At 45.6% G+C, this 22,260-nt stretch overlaps 1 protein-coding gene across 2 annotated transcripts in view; it reads right to left on the minus strand.

Annotated features, from left to right (window-relative positions):
* Positions 1–97: 97 nt before the first annotated feature.
* lpar1 (lysophosphatidic acid receptor 1) overlaps positions 98–22,260 on the minus strand; it is a 42,889-nt gene continuing 20,726 nt past the window's right edge. For both annotated transcript variants that reach the window (XM_086170767.1, XM_086170766.1), the window contains exons 2-3: positions 16,568–17,317; positions 98–2,400 (exon numbers count right to left, since the gene is read on the minus strand). In XM_086170767.1, coding sequence (XP_086026893.1) covers positions 2,090–2,400; positions 16,568–17,306 — 1,050 coding nt within the window. In that variant the 5' untranslated portion in view covers positions 17,307–17,317 and the 3' untranslated portion in view covers positions 98–2,089. The remainder of the gene's footprint in view (positions 2,401–16,567; positions 17,318–22,260) is intronic.

Raw genomic sequence — 22,260 nt, forward strand, 5'->3', positions numbered from 1 at the left:
TGCAGTAATAATACAGTAATAATGCAGTAATAATGTGGTAGTAACGCAGTAATAATCTAGTAATGTTCTTGATACCAAATCATGACATGGACAGGAGTGTGCGTCGTCCACCTTTATTATCGCCATCATGGACATAATGACATTTGTTCTAGGTTACAGAAGACGAGCTCTGGAAGGCACCGCAAACATCTGGGTGGAGAACAGTTAGTACATAAGAGGCAGATATAAAAACACACGACAAACCTCAAACACACAACCCTACAGTACATACGGACCTGTTTTAACATGGTTACACACACACAAACACACAACACACACACACACACACACACATACAGAACACTGTCCCTTTGGTGATTAAATTTGTAACATATATATTTTATGTACATACAGCTGTACAAGTGTACACACAAAGGTGTGCACACATCAGCGTGCACACACGTGTACGGAGATGGTAACGTTGAGTGGGTTTAGTTGGTGCAGTCGGTTCACCTGAAAGGGGTTAAAGCGCCGGAGGACCCTGGCCAGATATGACGCACCAGACCAACGTTCTCCGGTGCCCTCTGATGGTTGGGCTCGGAGGTGCAGGTGATAAGACCTGAGAGTTGGGTTCTCCGTCCCGTCTGGTCTTCAGATCACAAAAACAAAAACAAAAAAAAATAAAAAACGCGGGCTCCTTTTATTTTCCGAATTAGTAGGAAACCAGATTTACGACGTATTACATGTCAAACCACTGAAGCTGTGAGATGGAGGTCATCTGACAGGTTTGAAGATTCACCTCCTTCCAGCTCCACCACGTGGAGCTCATTTATCATCCAGGAGAGATAATGGTCTCATGAAGTCAGAAAAGTAGTTTTGCATCCTCGCTTGCTTCTCCTGCAGGCCAGAGGTGGTGGCCATTCCATATCCAGTAGATACGGAATGGCTAGAAGTTCCTGACCTGAAACCCCAACGTTCTCCTGGATCGGCCATCTGAGCTCCACCCATCTGGAACATGCTATGAGCCTGAACTTTCCGAGCGATGTGACCGAGAGGTCGGACGTTCCATGACTTTGGAAAAAGCCTGAGATGATGCAGGCCAGTGAAGGCAAGTATTACAAGGAACCCACTGCTGAAGCCAGAAGGAAACTTCTCCTGGTCTCCTGACCGCCATTCTCATGTCCCAAAATGAACGTGGAACCTGGAGGAACCAGGCAGAGTTTCTTCTCTCTGGCCTGTTGGGACCTTCTTGCCCCCAATGAGGAGCTAAAATAAAGCCTCCCCCCCCCCCCCCCCCCCCACCGCCGCTGAGTCTCATGGACAGAAAAACAGACGCGATAAAACCTTGAGACGCACAAAGGTCGGCGCGTTCCATGTGACCCCCCCAACACACACACACACACACACACACACACACACACACTCCCCCACTTCCCCCCCAGGACAGCTTGTCTTCAGAGCCTTAGAAGGGAAATAAACAAGTGGAGATTTCCTGCAGGATCCGGGTCATCTGTCTGGAGGAGCTCATGGAGGAGCTCCATCGGGGGGGTTGGGTGATGAAGATGAACATGTTTTATTGGCGTGAAGGTAAGTCCTGTTATGTAATGATGGAGCTTTCTGAAGTTCAAATCCTGAAGATCTTTCCATGGAGATTTTTGGACCCTCTGTTAGGTCTCACAGGCTTCCAAAAGCCCTCTTAGCTTCATTCCTTGGGACCTTCCTGAGCGCAGGTTAACCCCCCCCTAACCCCAAAGACAGACTAGTGCTCTGAATCGGGGATGGTCTTGGTCTTCACCCAGAAGAAACCCCTTATTCAGGAGGACGGGATGAAGCGTGGGTGAAGCTGAGGGCATTATCTCATCTAAACCTCCAGATTTCCCGCCGCCGTTGCCCCGGCGCAACAAAAATAAACAACTACCGGTAAATAAAAAAACACTAACAACCTTCACAGTCCTTGAAGATCACACTCCAGACCCTCTTCTCATCCTCTAGATGTTCCATCTCACCCGGCGCCATCAGCTTCCACCTTCTCGACTCTCCCCGCGGGTCCATGGCCTCCGTCCCCCTCCCGAAGCTCCCGGCCCGCTCCTGACCTTCTCGGCCTCCTCCTTCAGACCACTGAGTGCTGGTTGTGGTGATGCGCCCCGCCGCTTAGCACCGTGTGGTTGATGGAGGACGCCGAGCGGTCCGACCCTTCCGCCGCTGTCCCGTTCACGTTCTCCTGTCGCTGGCAGCACAGTATCTGCCTGAAGGTGGCGCTCATCTCCTTGTCTCGGTAGGAGTAGATGATGGGGTTCATGGCCGAGTTGAACTCGGCGAGGAGCAGGAAGAACTTCTCGTACGTGAGGACTTGGCAGCTGGAGCAGAAGACGTCCAGGAGGAGGATGACCAAGCCGGGGGTCCAACATATGATGAAGGCGCCTGTGGGGAGAAACAAACAAACCAGAGATGAGGACGTTCATCTGTTCATCCATTCATTCTCTGGACCAATCATAGTGCTTCATCACAGCAGCCAATCCTGTCTGCCAATCATAGAGCAGCATGTAGAGACATATGATCTCTCATTCTCACCTAGAGACATACACTGCTCAAAAAAATAAAGGGAACACTTAAAAAAACACAGCCTAGATCTAAATGAATGAAATATTCTTATGAAATGCTTTGCTCTTTACACAGTTGAATGTGCTGACAACAAAATCACACAAAAATTTTACAACCTTTGACTAGTATTTACAAGATTGGCATTCTTACCTTTCATAGCAGCAGTTTAACCCTCTTATTATGTTAAGGGTCAATTTGACCCATTTCACCCATTGACCCAATGGGTCAAATTGACCCTTAACATAATAAGATGGTTAACAGGATATTTAACAGGACTTCCACGATAATCCTAATTCAATGTGTAGTAAACTTCCAAAATAATATTACTAATGATTATTCAATATTACTTGCGTTTAATTCAGTATATACAAAACATGCTACTGATATTACATCATATATACACTGCTCAAAAAAATAAAGGGAACACTTAAAAAACACATCCTAGATCTAAATGAATGAAATATTCTTACAAAATACTTTGCTCTTTACACAGTTGAATGTGCTGACAACAAAATCACACAAAAATGATCCATGGAAATCAATTGTATCAACCCATGGAGGTCTGGATTAGGAATCACACTCAAAATTAAAGTGTAAAAACAAACTCCAGGCTGATCCAACTTTGATGTAATGTCCTTAAAACAAGTCAAAATGAATCTGTGTTGCTTCCTGAGTGGACACTATGATTTCACACAAGTGTGATTGACTTGGAGTTACATTGTGTTGTTCAAGTGTTCCCTTTATTTTTTTGAGCAGTATATTATATCTGTTCTGTATATTTCCTGTGCATCTTGTATTTGCAAGTGTTATTTGCAGTCCTTATGTCCTCTATTGTAAGTCACTTTGGATAAAAGCGTCCGCCAAATGTAATGTCATGGAATGTAATATTAGTCAAATTTTTTTTTAGAATCGTGAAATATTGAAAATTGAATCTTAAATCTGAAGGTAACCCATCATAACCCATAGGTAACCCAATCACAAGGCCTCATATAGAGACCTGCAACTAGTCATACACATGTCTGGGCAACGTAGGGTCTCTAGTGAACCCACTGCATGTTTTTGGACTGTGGGAGGAACCTGAGGAACCCCATGCAGATATGGGGAGAACATGGAGACCCCACTTAGAAAGGCCCCTCTGTGGGGATCCAACTTTCTGGTTGTGAGGAGGATGTTCTTACCACTGCGTCCTTGTATCTTCCTAACTGGTCAATCTAACTCAGAGGTTATCTTCATGCCTATCTCCAGCTCCACGCCGGAGAGCGTAAAGCACAAACACACAATAGAACCACATCGGCATCACTCAGGAACCGCGGAACCGGCGCCGGCTGGGACAAAGACGTCGCTGTCAGTCCGAGACCGGCCTGACAGGAAGGATTTGTTCGCTTTGGAGAAAAGACGCCATTGTGGTTGGGATGCTCCGATTGGAAGCCTCAGAGCCGCTTCTGGTCGGCTTCAATTCGCCAGAGAACGAAAGCAATTTACGTTCAAGTTCCAGGGAATCAAACCACATGAACCCATTAGCTTATCTTCTCCTGGTGCGCTCTTGGGAATCAACCCGCCAGAAAATGTTCACGTAGGCCAGAGAATACAGAACTTTTCTAACTGGACGAACCTTTTTGCAGGTCCTAGACCATGGACCTCAGCTCCAAGGCATGGTCTTCTAAAGGTTCCTTTGGGTGCTTGAGGTTTGGTGGAGCTCAGAAGTCATACCTATTACCAGATACCTCCTTGCATAGTGTCATTTTTAAAACCTATTCTGGTCGCTTGCCAGATGTTTCCTTTGGGACAAAACGGAAAGAAGCAGTGAGACGTCCGAGCTCTCCTGATCTGCTACGCCTCAGAAGATCCTCAAGAGCTCATATAGGAACTTCTACATTTTGGCCAGAATGGCAGTGCAGGAAGAAGATAAAGACACTCCAACCGTCTGATAGTCCATGATTATTATTCCATGAACGCTGCGGCAGCTTCCAGCTCCATGGTGTCTGGGTTGCTTCTTCTTTGCTGGTTTGTTTTTGAATGTGGAGTCTAAGCTGCCAGTGGAGATGCACAACTTGAAGGTTTCCCTGGAGGAGACTACTTCCTGGAACCAAATTACAGCTGGACAACCCTTAGAACTGAGTTCTTAAAGCTTTTTTGTCCAAAATTTGGGGAACTTTCCTCGCCCGAGCAGGTTTAGCTTCACTCTAAATAAGAGTGTGCCTCCTGTCACAGCTCTATCCTCGATCCCGCTTGTTCTTCACAAAACTCACATCATTGATTCATTAGACAGCAGAATATTCGTTCAGGAATATTAAAGCTACTATCGTTCAGCTATTAGCATGTGCTGGTATTATTAGAAATAGATCATTTTTCCCTCTCGGCTATCATAGCCCACGAGCTCTCCTGACCTGCAACACCTCAGGTAGCTAACGGCTAATGGTGAAGCAGCGCAGGGAGAAAATAAAAACATTTCAACTATCTGATAGTCCGAGGTTACCATTCCATGGATATTGTGGCAGCTTCCATCTCAATTTTTTTTTGTCCGTGAGGAGGCTACTTCCTGGTGCCACATTCCAGCTGCACTCTTAGAAGCAAGTTCTTGGAAGTGTTTTGTCCTGAAGCAGCTGATGTCCGTTTCTATCTTAGATTAGCTGTGAAGGCGCCTTCAGTATCCACACACACAACGGCATTTCACACCTTCAGGACATGTGATTACGAGATATTTTGTGTCAATGTTGCATCCGGTGGGAGTCGCAGTTTAGCTCGTCTGCACTTTTGCCCACAGAGGCATGTTTTGACAAATGGTCGGATGCCATCGGGTCAGGTTTGGTCGCCTGGCAACCGCGACAGATGCCGCTAGTTCCTGCCAGGAGCCGGCAACTGGCTGCTTTGAGACAGGCACGGGGTAACAACTGGCATCCGACACACACACAAACACACACACACACTTGGGCGCAAGTGCGCGAGAGGTAAAAGTATGAAATGGCTGAAAAAGGGGCCAAAAAAAAGCAAAAGCTGATATCGGATATCGGAATCGGAATCAGATCTTTAATCTTTATTGATCCCAGAGTAAAGTGGAGAAGAATCAAAATAGAACTCTATAAAAAGAATGAACAAAATAGCGAATAATGAAAATAAAATAAAAAAATGGTAACGGTCAAAGAAGTTAAAGATATGTAAAAATATATGTAATGTATATACATGTGCATTTACAAGTACATGAGTATGATTACATGTAGTATGTATATGTATAAATCAGAGTTATTATACAGGAAATGGTCATGGAACCAATAACTATATCTATATTAACCATATCCTATATATATATTAACCATAGTTTTATAGTTTTATCACTGCTTACTAAGACACTTTATAGTTTATAGTTTATTTTTATTTCTAATTCTGCCTTTCTCTTATTATTTATTACTGTTATATTTTCTGTAACTCTGGCACAGCAATTACCTTCGGGATTAATAAAGTTGTTCTTATTCTTATTATTCTTATCTACAATATATCAATACGTTATAGAAAAGATGGCCGCTGAGCCCTGTGAACCTCGGATGTTTGGACAGTCTGGGAATCACACATGGAACACAGGAAGGAGGGAGACAAATAGAAATAATTGGAAAATGAGACCAGAGTGACCTCGCGGTAAATATTTGATGAGAATGCGGGTTACGTTGCAGTAAACTGTACATTACCAAATACCCAGGCCCATTGAGGCTTTTCTTGTTGGGATTGTTGTTTTTTCTGGAGGCCGAGCGTAGCATCCACAGTAGTCAATCTGTCTTTCCTCTTCTACACCGCGGAGATGTTCTCGGTAAACGTTCTGTAGAGACGCTCGGCCACTTCACATCACCATGAATGCTGCACTTTCCCTAATTTCATTCATTCATTCATGATCTACACTGTTTATCCTGGAGTGAGGTTCACCCTGGACCAATCACAGGGCCCTATATAGAGAGATGCAGCCTGAAAAATGTGGGGTCTACAATGGACCTCCTGCTTATCTTATCTACCCCTCGCAGACACAGGAAGGACCCCTGTGATCGTCGAAAGATCTAAACGGGGTTTCGCCATTTCATCAGAGAAGGTTGGAATCAGTTACTCCGTTCGACATGGCCTTGTCTTCGATGGGGGGGGGGGGGTTGCTGAACCGTTGCCACGGCAACCGGCTGGCCGGTGTCTCTGGGAAACCACAACAAAGTCCATTCCTTTTTGGGGGGGGGGGAAACAAACCGGCGTCGATCCTGTCCGCCGATGTGTCAAGTAAACCAGAAACACCCGGCTGGTTTGAGGAGGGGGCAGAAAAAACTATCAGTTATCCTTCGGATTTGGATTCATCTACTTTAAAACCCGGGTAAAACCCGGTCAACAGACACCGTTTGTCCTAATAAGACAACTGCGGAGATGGACGGACAGGCAGGAATGTTATCTGTTAGCGTTAGCGTTAGCAGGCAGCAGCTGCACCGAAGGTCTGACCTCACGGCCCAGCTATGCAGGCAGAGAAGATACATTTCTCATTTGGAGGAAAGCTATTTGTCTGTAAACATCTCCCCCATGAAGGACAACATAACTCAGCACATTCACCCCCCCCCCCCCCCCACACCCACACACACTTTGTCATTTCCCTGAAAAACACAATGTCCAACCAAGTCTGACAAACATCTTCATGTACATGAAGAAGAATGTCTTAAGAACACACCACTTCTCCAGATCTGCTTGTGGCGGTGGGATATCGATCCAAGCGCCTCTTGGCTCTGGATCCAGATCTTTTACACCCTTGATTCCACGAGTTCATGAGGTCATGGACAGACATGGGGAGCTGGAATCATTTAACTCCTGATTAGATTCCTCTGGTGTTCGTGATGTTTGTGATTTTCGGGATGTTTCGTGTACTTCCTGCTGGAAGAATCTGTTGGGGTGGCGTTTTTGGGACTGTCTGGGATTCTGGGGGTTGCAGACTGGCAATCTGGGGGTGCTGGAGCCTATCCTGGCTGTAATTTGGCAAGAGGTGGGGTTCACCCTGGGCCAACATATAGAGCCGTTCAAACATTCACCCTCTCATTCACAAGTCTGAACAATTCAGGGTCTCCAATGAACCTCCATCATGCTTAGAGACCGCAGGAGCTACCTGGAACCCCACACACACACACACACACACGGGTAGAACATGGAGACTGCACACAGAAATCCAACCAGGGACCTTCTTGGCGTGAGGAAGAAGCGCTAATAATAATAACATTTGATGTGATATTTGTCGTCCTCAGTGTCCGATTGAAGGGAGATGATGTCATTGTGTCTCCGTGGAAATGGGGCAGGAGATCAGCAGAAGATAACCCTCCTCAGAAACAGCAGAACCTTCCCCAGTCAGAGCCTCTTTCTGGTTTTCGGCCGAGGGTAAATATGAATATTTACGCGTCTCCTGGAGAAGACGCTCTTTGTCCACCCCGGGCTTCAGCTCGCTCCTCTCCTCCCTGAATCCAGGGGCATGTAGCCGCCAGTCTTCTACCCTCAATCCCACAATTGCCCCTTTCCAGCGGCCAGCTAGATTTACTGCGGCCGCATCAATCAGTGTCACCAAACCAGACTTCTTGTTTACGGAGGAAACAAACAGACTTAGCGAATCCCTTCGCCGCCTCGCAGAGGGAAAAACCAAAGCAGGGAGCTGGAAAGTCTGCAGGCCCAATGTAAATAAACATGGCTCCCAAGCAGAGCCGGGACGCTCTGGAAACGTATGGAAAACTACCGTGACGCGCTCCCTGTCCCTCCCAGCATCTTTTTTTTTTGCTTTAAATTACAAATAATAATTGAAGGATATTAATATTTATCACTGTAAGAAATCTAATAATAATAATAATTCATGATTTTAATTTTCATTTTATTATGTGGTGATGATCACTTCTTGCAGCTGGTTCAGTTAAGAGGCTATAGCAGTACAGAAGCAAAAATTAGTAAATAAAAGACACACCAGGTAACAACAAAAATTCTGCACACACACACACACACATCCCCCGATGGTGTTGTAGTCCATCATATCGTGGGGTCAGCAGATGAGCCTGGATGTTACTGAAACAAGCCGGTTACCACTTAGCAACATAGAAAACACAACATGAGATATTTTGCTGTCCAGATCAGCTGGATTAGTTTAGTGTGACATCGCTGCTGGATTAGGAGGTCTGTGGGTCTCAACAGTTCAAAAAACACACATAAGAAAAGATACCCTGAAGTGTGTTTTCAATACGCACACATCTGGAAACAATAATAATCACCACAACAAACTATGGAGCGGCGAACAGAAAGGAAAGAAAACACTGGGAGCCGCAATTACTTTTTGACGTCTAAAATAAAGGTACCACAGTATATATTGCTTTTTATTACCTTTACACTTTGTATAAACAAGTGTGTAGTGTGTTGCTTTTGAAATTCACAAAGTATTACGGAGAAATTAATTTTTTTTTAGCGGGGCCTTTACCTGAATTATAAAAATCAATTGGGAAAAAATCACTGTGTCAGTAAACAGTGAAAAATAAGATTTTGCAAAAAATATCTTGATTAATATCTATTTAACCTGATTTATGGGACTTCTGCTCCTGAACTTCTGCGCACAGCATCTGCAAATCGGGACTTTACCGACTGGCGGGTATACCGGCTTCCGCGAGTGTGACGTTATTTTGAGCGGCGAAAAATAACAAATAAGATCACAATAATCTTCCGACTTAGAACTAAAAGTGAAAAAAAGGAATTAACCCTCATATTATGTTAAGGGTCAATTTGACCCATTTCACCCATTGACCCAATGGGTCAAATTGACCCTTAACATAATATGAGGGTTAACACAAATGAAATAAACTTCAATTAACTGTGTAAAAAAAAACTGGTATGACAGTTGTTTTTTGGTAAAAAAAAAAAAAAAAAAAGGTGGAATCATGTTCACTGGTAATCCTCTTTTTTTTAATGTGTAACAATAAATACATGATAAAAAAAAAAAGATTAAATTGAGTTAAATTGATAAATAACAGGGTGTTTGATCAAACTAAATAGATTTTGGTTTTAAAATTCAATTATTTTGGGGGCTTTGGTAGTGCGGGTCATTTTTGACCCGTAGGACACAGGGAGTAAACAGAATGTTAAGATCGCACAAGGGCTAAATATTTAAAATTTATTTTCCCAAGCCGCTCGGAGCCGCAGCGTAAAGATGAAAGAAGAGCCGCGGGTTGCCGACCCCTGATCTAGATGTATAAATAAGAGGGTTAATGGCTGTACGACCCTATAAGTGGCCCTGTGATTGGACCAGAGCAGTTGAAGTGGCGAAGCTCATCCGGCGTTTTCTCCGTCCGTCTCCACATGCGGCTTATGAATCTCCTCGGTGGACGCAGACACAGGAGCATACCTGGGTTATTCCACAGGATTCACTCATCTGTTTTGAATATTCAGCTGAGGTGTCTGATATCCCTCCAGCTGGCTCGGGAGGCTCTCGCGTGAAATCCACCTTTTCATCTATGCCTTCGCTTTTCTTCTCCCCGTCGAGGCCTCGCCCTCTCGGACCCTCTCCTCCCTCCGAAGGCGTCCGATCCTCATTTTCCTCATTTTATATCAAATCCAGATTACTGGCCCAGTTAAGACAGATTAGTCATTCATTTATTGTCTGTACAGCTTATCCTGAAGTCCGGGTGCTGGAGTCTATCCCGGCCGTCACTGGGAGAGAGGCGGATTTTAACCAAAAAATTCACCCTCTCATTCCCACCAGACCAGGATGAACCCCACCTCTCCTGCAATCGCAGCTGGAACAGGATCCACTCCCTCCCTGAGACAACTCTGAGCGCAAGGTAAGCGGTATAATAATGAATATAATAATGAATGAATGAATGTAAGAAGAACCAGCTGATAAGTGTTATAGAGAATGAATGAATGAATGAATGTGTGAATGAATGAATGAGAAGAACTAGTTGATAAGTGGTATAGATGAATGAATGAATTAATTAATTAATGGGTGAAGCGCAGATAAGTGGTATGACAATGAATGAATGAATGAATGTGTGAATGAATGAATGAGAAGAACCAGCTGATAAGTGGTATAGATAATGAATGAATGAATGAATTCATGGGAGAAGAGCAGATAAGTGGTATGATAATGAATGAATGAATGTAAGAAGGACCAGCTGATAAGTGGTATAGATAATGAATGAATGAATGTGTGAATGAATGAATGAATGAGAAGAACCAGCTGATAAGTAATATAGATAATGAATGAATGAATGAATGTGTGAATGAATGAATGAATGAGAAGAACCAGCTGATAAGTGGTATAGATAATGAATGAATGAATGAATTCATGGGAGAAGAGCAGATAAGTGGTATGATAATGAATGAATGAATGAATGAATGCAAGAAGGACCAGCTGATAAGTGGTATAGATAATGAATGAATGAATGAATGTGTGAATGAATGAATGAATGAGAAGAACCAGCTGATAAGTGATATAGATAATGAATGAATGAATTAATGGCAGAGGAGCAGATAAGTGGTATAATAATGAATGAATGGATGAATGAATGTGTGAATGACTGAATGAGAAGAACCAGCTGATAAGCAAGATAAGTGGTATAGATAATGAATGAATGAGTGAATGAATGAATGAATGAGACAAGAACCAGCAGATAAGTGGTATGGATAAGAAATGAATGAATGGATGAGTGAATGAATGAGAGAAGAACAGGCAGATAAGCGAAATAAACAGTATAGATTATGAACGAGTGAATGAATGAGTAAATAGATGAATGAATGAGAAGGGCAGCAGAACCGGGCTGAGGACCGGCATTCTCAAGGCCCTGCAAAAAGTCAGTTCTTCCATGAGGAGCAACACACACACACACACACACACACACACACACACACACACACCCACACACACACACAGATATACAGAAAACAGGTGACACTGCTCTGCATACCAGCCGTGTTTCCACGCTGACAGCAAATTGCAGAGTCCAGCTTGTTATTAGTTCTAATTGGTTCTGGTCTCCGCCGGCCGGAAGACACACACACACCCGACACACACACACATTGTGAAGAGGGAAAGTGTGTGTGTCTGCATGGGGGGGGGTCTGTGTTTTCTGTCCCCTTGCAAAAGGCCGATGGACATCAGGGTGTGTGTGTGATGGAGCTCTGGGCTTTCTGACACCACAGAGGAGATAGAGCACCACCACACACACAAAGTGCATCCCCCCACCCCACACACACACACACACACACACACACACACAGATCATGTGACAGGACCGTTGACTCCCAGAGGAGTGTTAAGGGAGTCACGGTAGGTGTCCTCCATCCCTTTTTCTTAATTCTCCCAAGAGATCAATGCAGATCTATGATCCATGTGGTTGAAGGCATCTCCCCTGCATGGGAGTCACTTCCCAACATGCAGGAAAGCAGGTGTTCGGGGGAGGATTCATTCACATCTTCCAGATAAGGCTTTTTTTTTTCCAAACCCACAAATCAGACCTCGGCTTCCTCCATCTGTGCGCGAAACCAGAGAACCCACGGTCGTCACCGCTCTGAAGACCAGCTCTGTTTTTGAGAAGAACTAAAAGACCCATGACTGGGCTTCATGGCCTCCTGGAGCATTTACAGGAGAAGTGAATTTCTGAGCCAATCCCAGCACTGGGGGAGGGTTTAGCCTGGATTTGTCGCCTGTCAATCACAGGTCCACATCTAGAGACATCCAATGATTCAGCTTCTCATTTACACTCATGGATGATTTAGTCTTCTCCCAGTCTCAAACTGTTTTTGGACTGGGAGGGAGAGGGAGGACCTGGAGAGAACCCAAGCATACAAGTCAGAGCCAACAGGAAACCTACTCGCTCTGAGTCAATGGCACCAACTGCTGGAAAAATTTGAGCGCCAGACAACACTGTCAAACCTGGTTCGTCATTCGGAACTCACGGATATTTTTTTCGCTTGCCGACATTAGTTTCATTTCTCATAGGAGAGGTCTTCAAGAGAAGAAGTCATGTCCTGGTTGCCACGGCAGATTGACAGGCTGATTGGTCTGTAAAGGTTAGCCGCGCACCAAACAGTATCCCAGAAATTTCTGAAAGCTATCGGCTGGCTCTCACGCCATTTTCCGAAAAACAGACTCCCCTTGAGATCAAGTGAAAGTCTCTGCTAAGAACTGTTTACATCAGCGTGACAAAGATGTGTCTGTGCCGGTACCGATGCTAGAACCTTGTTGTTCCAGCCCTGTTTACTTCCTCCGCCGAGGCGCTGTGGCTTTTTCTTGAAACGCCGGAAACCGGACGAATTATCAGGCGGTTCCAAAAACGCAGTCGATGTCCATCTGTGTGTGCGGTTCTTCCTTATCTCTGCGGAGGATCCACTCCCTATTGTCTTTGGCAAAACAAAACGGAGTACATAACTTTTCTTTCCCGGTTCTTCAGCTTTGGAGGGGGGCGTAGCGGACCCGGATGGACCGAAGGAAGGTAGCATGAGCGCTGCAAACGCCACCTTCCCTTTCCCATTTCATCCCCTGTCCTCGGCGCCCTGTCAGCTTTACAGCATCCTGGGAGGAATGAGCTGAGGGGGCAGCAGGCGGCGGGGGAGCAGCCATCATCTGCTCAGCAGATGGGAGAAGCTTGACGGGGAACCGCCGAGGGCTTTACTTTCCAGCCAAGCAACGAAAACAGAACTCTTCTTAATATTCCCCTAAGTTCAACATAATCAAATCCCAGGGAAGGAGGGCCAGTGTTTACCCCGGTGAAGGCTCTCCGTTCTTAAAAGCAGATTGAAAGACTGAAACGGATGCACGTTAAGTGCACGTGGAAAGAAAACAAAAAAACGACGAGCGCGGAAACAGCCTCTGCGGGTTCCGTGGAGCTGCAGGCCCTGCTCACAGAAACACATTTGGACGCCAGGCTTCACGAGGGGGAAAGAAATAACCCCGACGAGTTATCTACCCTAATAAAAGAAAAGGGATTTTGCAAGCGAAGCTCATTGTTAGTTACAGAAGCCAGGAGTGAAAGACGCCGTCCAAAGCTGGATGGAGATATTTCCATTAGCTGGTTTTATCATCAAGTTTGGTGACGTGAAACTTTGGATGATCCACAGGTGGAATACCTCTGAAACCTGTCAGAATCCTCGACTGCTCTAACAGACGGTTTCTGTTCGATCGATACGTTGTCGGATTTGAGCTCTGGCCTCGCAGCAAGAACTCCGGTCAATCCAGACGTTTGGCGAGAGGCGGGGTTTAAGGGTTCCCATTTCCGCCTCTGATCAGCTTCAATGAATCTGCCACAGGAAGACTCTTTTGTGACTTCTCTAGGGAAGAACCTGAAGGGTTAGAACAGGAGGAACCCACTCTGGAATCACATCTCCAATGGCATCCAACCAGGAACCTCTGAACTATGAGGTGACGTGGATTTGACATCTGGTCAAAGGTATCCTATCAGAAACCAGGAGTACATGTTGACATTGCAACGGCAGATGCTAAAAAAGAGGACCAAAAAGTCCTTTGCTCTTAGCAGTAGCAAGAACTGAAGTGTGCACATGCTTTGCAGTACTGACATGCTGAAGAGGTGCCGCCGGGGCGAAGGAACAGCCCACCGCTTTGAGTTTGCGCTGGAGTAAAGACAACAGTGGCAGCAGGATGAGATAACACGGTGCAAAGGAGACAAATCATACGGAATCCCTTGGTATGTTTTGTCTGGGACCGGGACATCCTGCTTCCGAGCACAGACACGCTGTGTTCCCACACTCGGCGAGGATGCTCTGCCGTTGTGCTGGGGTCCAGAGTTGTATGCACAACCTCTGCAAACTTAAGAAGTAAACATACATGTACAGAAAGGTTGAAGTTACCAGACTCCTGCAGGCATGCAAAGTGATCTAACAGATTCAACACAGGAAGAGGCCGTTGGGGACGGAGTCAGTCCTGCTCAAACATCTAGAACACCGAACCGAACTGTGCGAGGACACACAATTGAGGTTTGTGTTTGGAGTCATCGGAAACCCCTCGTCGCAAAGGAATTAGCAGCACCGAAAGATGTCCAGCACTATTACTGTAAATGAGGGGATGGTGCATGTGTGTGTGTCTGGATCCAGAGTTGTATGCACAACCTCTGCAAACTTAAGAAGTAAACATACATGTACAGAAAGGTTGAAGTTACCAGACTCCTGCAGGCATGCAAAGTGATCTAACAGATTCAACACAGGAAGAGGCCGTTGGGGACGGAGACAGTCCTGCTCAAACATCTAGAACACCGAACCGAACTGTGCGAGGACACACAATTGTTTTTGGAGTCATCGGAAACCCCTCATCGCAAAGGAATTAGCAGCCCCGAAAGATGTCCGGCACTATTACTGTAAATGAGGGGATGGTGCATGTGTGTGTGTGTGTGTGTGGGCGGGGGTCTGAAATGTGTGTCTCTAATGAAGATGAGATCTGCTCCTAGCTAATGGATGCAGCCCCCCCCTAATCACTTATCCAGGGTTTTGGTTTCACATCAGCCAGTGTGGAGTTCCCTGATGTCCATGATTCATTTTCAACGGTCGATGACGCCGAAGGTTCTCCTCATCCTTAAAACATCTCCTGACCTATACAGGACAGGTGTGTCCGTGGTTCTAGAAGATAAAGCTTCCTGGAGGATCTGCGCAGGATTCACCAGCTGCAGCTCTGTTTGGGAAACGTCCAGGACTGAAGGAAGACACGCCCCATCTATCCCAGATGAGCTTCCTCCCTGCTCCTCAGCCGAGGCTAATCGAAGTGGCACCAGCATGCCTCCACTTAGCGCCGGTCGTATCCGGCCTGTGAGAATCTGAACATTAATCTGAACATTGGACACCTGAGATTTCCCCAGAAGCTCAATCAAGGGTCTTCACCCTCGTCTCTGAGTGAGTGATCTGATTACAGGCTTGTTTTGGATTCCATAGGTCTGGGAAACTCTCGGGACCTTCACGAGATTAGAAAACGATCGCTGTCTTTGAACATGACGCATTTCTTTGCTCTGCGGAACAAATGTTTTAGATGCTGCGTGATGGTTACACCAAAGGATTTCTTTGGGAATGGCCGCAGGGTGTCCTTGAATGGCTTTTACTCATTTTCAGTGTCCTATGCTGTAGCCACTGCTAATCTTTAGCGGTGTAAAAAAAAAAATCGATATATACCGATATATCGATACCGATATATCGGTATTTCTCACTCCGTGCTGCGGGCGGCGGTAACCTACTTTGTCTCCACCTACTTCGCTTCCCTTCCCCTCTTTCAGCACAGTCTTTCAGCGGACACACCCTCTTTGGCACAGCGCTCGCATTTAAACACTCGGGAGGCGGACATTGATACGATCCTGTAGGTTTAAAATCGTTCGTGTGGAAGTATTTCGGCTTCCGCAAAAACGGGAAAGAATCGGTAAAGGATGTGGCGATATGTAAAGAATGTCGAATTGAAGTTAGCTACTGTGGCAACACTTCTAATTTGTCGGCACAAATCTCCAAAGGTGAAGAAAAAGCACAGCGCCCTGCCCGGCTGAGTTTTCCCACGAAAGTTACCGAGCAGTTCGAAAAAGGTCCAAAAACATATCGTATTAAAAAAATCGTATCGTAGTTAAAAAAAATCGAATCGTGGGGCTTCTTTTAAGTATCGAAAAAAAAATCGAATCAATCGATGGCTCTGATTTACACCCCTGCTAATCTTGTTTCTATGGGTGTACAAGTATCAACCTTCTCATCTACACCACCTTTTGGTTCTCTTTAGAAAAAGGTTGTTTTGCTGTAAGATGTCTAGGCGGTCATTGGTTTTGTTCAAACAGGACTTATAATGGGACCCGACCTTCTGTTTGGCCCCTGCGTTTGGCAATGCCGAATCAAGGAGGTGTAGATGAACACATCATAAGTGCGGCTCCACCTCTTTTCTAACCCCTGGTACCCTGTTGTTGACGTTGCCATGGTGACATCGGGACTGCAGAACAAGACCAGGAAGATGGAGACAGACAGAAAGCAAGATGTTCGATTTTCTTACCCAGGACGATCACCACCGTCTTCAGGAGAGACATCATGGTGTCTCGGTTGCGTCGAGGTCCGGAGCTATGCCGCGACATCCTCATGGTCCTTTGCCGTACATACACAAAGATATGGGCGTACAGCGTCACCATGACGACGAATGTCACCAGGTTGAAAACTGCCCAGAAGACCAGGTAGGAGTTGCTGTAGAGCGGCGCCATGTTGGAGCACGATCGAATGCTGCAGATGCAGTTCCAGCCCACGCTGGGGATGGCTCCCATGACGATGGACATGGTCCAGATGATGACGATCACCACCACCACGCGGCGGTTGCTCATTCGCGTGTGGAGCTGCATGCGGAACACCGTGATGTGGCGCTCGATGGCGATGGCGAGCAGGTTGGCCACCGATGCCGTCAGGCTGGTGTCGATCAGCCCCTGGCGCAGCAGCCAGGTGGAAACGGTGAGGCGCCTGGTGTTCGGCCCCGTGTTGAACATCAGGTAGAAGTACGCCAGTCCGGCGAAGAAGTCGGCCGCCGCCAGGTTGGCCATCAGGTAGTAGATGGGGAAATGGAACCTCCGGTTGACGTAAATCGCGATCATCACCAGGAGATTGGCGAGCATGATGAAGATGCAGACGGTGATTCCCAGGCCCATCACCAGCCGGCTCACTGTGTTCCAGTCCTTGGCCAGATCCTTGCCGCTGCGGTTGTAGAAGAAGGCAATGGACTCGTTGTAGAAGCACTGCTCCTCCTCCATGGCGCCGAACTCTGCGAGGTGAAAACACAGGGATTGAGGATTCTCACAGAGTTTCGGACAACCGCGAGAGTCCGACTCCAATCCAAAAGAAATAAGATAAAAAAAAAAAAAAGACACAGAAAGCAGCTGGCGAACCGGAAGGCATAGAAGAAGGAGAAGAAATGAAAAGGCGGACTTCTCCGGTAAGTCGGTCACATCTGGGATTTAGAGCCGACGGAGCCAAAGCCGACCCTCTGATGTCTGAGCTTTTATTTTCAGATAAAGCAACGACGAAATCTCGACTTTGATCGGAAAGCGAGAGCGGAAATAAGAAGCAGAGGAGACCTCGAGGAGCAGAAGCAGCCCTCCGGTATCAGGAATAAAAAGGCTCGGACAAGAAGCGGCCCGCCGATGACCGGGATGGCAGAAAATACAGATAAAAAAATTATTCGGACGGAAATTTACATTCAGGCGGGATAACCTTTGATAGCGATCGAACTCAGGCGGGGGATACGGTCATAAATCGCCCGACTCGGACATGTTTGTTGTGCACACGGAGGCTAAGAAGGGTCAGATTCTCCAAATGCATGGATTTACTTTGCTTCCACTACGTTGGACACAAAGAACTGCTTCAGGAGGCCTGAGCTTCAGCTCAGACGTGGAGAATGAAATCCCCCCCTGGATTTACAATCACCTGGGAGTGGTTGTGTGCGTCTCAGCATGTATGTATGTGTGTGTGTGTGTGTGTGTGTGTGTGAATGTTCCATGTGCAGAAAACAACCATCATTAAGACACCAAGAGCCGCTTTATGCAAACAAACGTTTTAAAGACAAGTGCTGGGAACAAAAGCCGCATTGTCTGCAGGTTGGTTTACACACGTGCTACACACAAGAGTGGTGTGTGTGTGTGTGTGTGTGTGTCTGCCGTGACCATCTATTGGCACACACACACATAGACACACAAGCACGCAGGGTGTATGAATAAGCCCCAGTGTGATACGAAGCTAAAACATGTTTCCCATCTGGTTGGGTTTAAAGAGTGTTCCTGCTTTTAAGAAAAATAAATCAAATTAAAAAGAAAAAAAGAAAAGAGCTAAGCTGCGAAACGACAGTTGGGAGTCTCTCGCTCTCTCTCTCTCTCACACACACACACACACACGCACACACACACACACAAAGATACACAAATAATGTTCACAGGAAGATGAGTGTGTCGGGCGCAGGCGCTGGATCGGCTGGCTCAGTACAAACTGGAGTAAGACGCAGCAGTGTGTGTGTGTGTGTGTGTGTGTGTGTGTGAGAAAAGGGAAACGGAGACAGTGTATTTCTCCGTAGAAACAGAGGGCTGGAGATCAGAGGAGAGCTGGAGGTTCTGGATGGAAGGAGTGTGTGAGTGTGTGTGTTTTTGTGTGTGTGTCAGCTTCCACTTTCCACACGTTTGGGGTGTCCCTAATTCATTTTTATATTAATATTTAACATAATCAATATATCAATATATTAACATAACCACAACAGAAGTTTGACATTGTACAGTGAAATTTGATGACATCACTTCCCGTTCATTTAGCGTGAAGTCAGTGTTCGGACACACTGAGCGAGAACGCTACAGTGAAAAAAAAAAGAAAACAGGATGTTTGAAGGCGCTGCTGCGGCAACAAGTCAGAAATCATCTGTATCCTGTGCCGGAAGCAGCGAGACATCTACATCAACAGCAAGTGCGGAACATGCCAGAGATAAAGTGGATGCTGCCAAATTGCGAGCGTTATGCGTTTGCCGAGAAGCTAAGCTAAGAATGGAAAAGGCTGTTGGAGCTTCTGGGAACCATCTTGAAGCGACAAGAATAGACTAACGCTAAAGCGAGAGGCAGAAGTTGCTATTGCGGAAGCACACGTGCTTGAAGATGCTCCGACGGTGAATTCTGTAATTAAAGACAGAATCGGTGAATCAGAAAAGGACAGTAAATATATTAAATCACTGATTGAATTTTATAATAAGCCCGTATCCCCGCTTTTATTGGAACCATTGGAAAAATCCCACGGCGTGCACAATCCCACAGCAGCATGAAGATCTCGCGTCTACGTTGTGCCATAAAAACGATTAAAGAACTCATTCATTTCCCCCAAATTTCACGAAACTAATTGATAGAGACAAACTTAACCCTCATATTATGTTAAGGGTCAATTTGACCCATTTGAGAGTTAAAGAGATCCTGGTTACCGAGACGTTATCGTTCTATTGGTTCAATATTCGTAGCAGCTACATAAAAACAACATATCTAAGTTTGTAAAAAATTGTAAAAAAACTTCACTCATAGGCCACCGTTGTTGTTTACATTGAAAAGCTGTCGCTAGTCATCTGTCATGTGCGGCCCTTCCCGTTTTGAGAGTGACGAGAGGAGGATAACGCTGAGGACGGAAGTCAAAATTAGCTTCAAAATGAAGGTGAATAAAGACTCGAAGAGGCAAGAGTTTGCAAAAGTCGCTGATGTGTCCACAGCAACTGTGTTGCGATGCTAACAGAGAAAGAGCAGCTCTTTTAAGGAGCTTTTTTCATTGGTTTTACACTGTAAACCTACAGGTCGCTTTGCTGACTGACCGGGTGACTTGCCATTAGCTTCCTCCGTGATCATGCCGGTGGTGGTCTTTCTGTTGACATCCCCGGAGGAGAACATTCATTGTCTCGTGGACTACATTTGTTTCTCAAGGAACTTTTGTATGCTTTTGAAAGAAAACTGTAGGCACGCTATTTGGCGTTAGTGTCCAGCGGGAGCTCTGTCGGTAGCTTAGCTCGGCTAAATGCATCGATGCGTTCGGTGAAGCGGTGTGAACACAGCCGTGGTAAGTTGCCTTTTGTTTCCCTTGGACTGGAAATGGCAGCACAATGTAGCATTATTAGCATATATTCCGTACCGTATCAAGCCAGAGTGAACACTAATGGAAAACTAGTTACCACAGTGCAACCTGTATGGGTCATTAAACCAGCATGTATCGCGGTAGTAAAACACTGAGGGGGGCCCTGGGTTAAATATGTATTAAAAATTGCGATTTCTAAAGGAAAAATTCTTTGTGCTTTTTTAACACAGTCTAGTATGAAACAAAGCATATTTATGTAAAAGAATAAATGCAATTCCAAGCATACATGTTCGGCCATTTGTTTGCCAATACACTCCTCCACTCAAGACCTTGAATATTTAGCAAGACGACACCTTGTTACCACGGGTACCAGTTTGATGATAAGCCAGAAAATGACCAGGCATCCTTGATGTATCTGGTGAAATTCATCTCACACCAACCCAAGAGCTGGACCATGTGATCGGGTGACTTGGACAGGGGTCTACTTTCCGAGGAGTCGGGCTAAAGATAACCTCAGGTCAAAGCTTAAAGATCCACTCATGGAAATCCAAGGCGCCAAGGAGGAAGGCGTTGCATTTCTCAATACATCTCGAGGAGTGAGACCGATCGTGGCCATAATTTGCCATAAATAATGCCATAAATAATGGCAATAATTTAATTGCCATTGACCATTCACAGGGCAGAAAATGGATGCTTCCAAAATCACAACAACCCTGTCCTTTACACCAGGTGTCTCCAATCCCCGGTCCCTGAACCGGTACCAGTCCACAAATAAAATCTTTCTTGGTAAAAATGATAGTTTCCCAATCTCATTTTGAAAAATGACTGTTTCCACCTTTGCCTTACTGCCGCACTTAACTGTCGCACCATTTCATAAGCTATCATAAGTTAGCCTTTGAAAATATTGAGCCAGAAACAAAAGTTGCTGAAGAGCTTTTGCCGGAGGAAACGAGCAAATAATGAGATCGCAAAAGCGTCACAGACTGCTGAGAAAAGAAAGGTGAATTTGAAAGAAAATGTCAAGTTACGGGTTCGTCGCAACAGGCGATACACAAGCCCCGAGCCCGCTACGCATTATTTGCAGTGAACAGCTACCCAATAACGCAACAACTCCTCTTAAGTTTATTTGAACTTTACATCTTGCCTCATCTTGCTTTACCCAATAACCGCATCCTCTTAAATAATGTAGAGCATTCTGAAACAAACGCCTAGACCAGGGGTGGGGAAACTTTTTGGCTCTGGGGCCACATTGGCTTAAAATTTAACGGGCCGGGTCACCACAAGATACGATAAATATTAAAAAAAAAAGCATTTGTTAACAGTAGATATCAGACTCTGACATTTCCCCTAAAGGCTCTGACGTTATCTTGCATTTCATGCACAAACCGTTTTTTTCCCTTGTAGCTTCACGTCCGGCTCATTCATGTTCTCAAGTAGCTCCGAAAATGAAATAATCTCCTGTTCGAGCTCCCACATTCATTGATCCAATCGTTCAATCATTCACATCAAGTATGAATTCTGTACCAATCTTTGGCGGGCCGGGTTAAAAAGACCAACGGGCCGGATGTGGCCCGCGGGCCGTAGTTTGCCCCCCGTGCTCTAGACCAGTGATTCTTAACCATAGGGCCGCGGCCCAAACTTGGGCCTCGAGTGGCCACCTAGTGGGCCGCAAAAAAAAACTGCGAGGGCTGCGGGACGCAATAACAACTCCCGACCATGTAGTGGCGCTAATGCATCAGTCAGTTGTTACTTTAACCAGCTCCATAAATAAGAAGAAGAAGACACTCAGCTGATACAAAGATTGTATGTCTCCTGCGAAGTCCATTGAGTGTGGAAACAGCTTTGCGCCACGGCCATCATCCAGAGTAGCACATGTGATGTCGAATGAGCTCTACAAAGGTTTGCGCTCTAAAGTTTACCACCAAAATGTGAAAGACAAGGTCATCAGGGCCGATGAAGTTCTCGATCACAAAGCAATTGTTCATGACTCAGACCAGAGTTTTTGGAACTCTATAGCATAAAAAGCAATTGATTTTCAAACCATCTCAGAACATGTTCTGGCATTATAGATATGTACGTAGCTAGGCTGAAGGATTTCAGATTGAGTACCCTAGGGGTTGATTC

The sequence above is a fragment of the Fistularia commersonii genome, chromosome 23 (genome assembly GCF_037954325.1).
Source record: "Fistularia commersonii isolate RoL2024-O1a breed Wild chromosome 23, RoL_Fcom_v1.0, whole genome shotgun sequence".
Classification (NCBI taxonomy): Eukaryota; Metazoa; Chordata; class Actinopteri; order Syngnathiformes; family Fistulariidae; genus Fistularia; species Fistularia commersonii.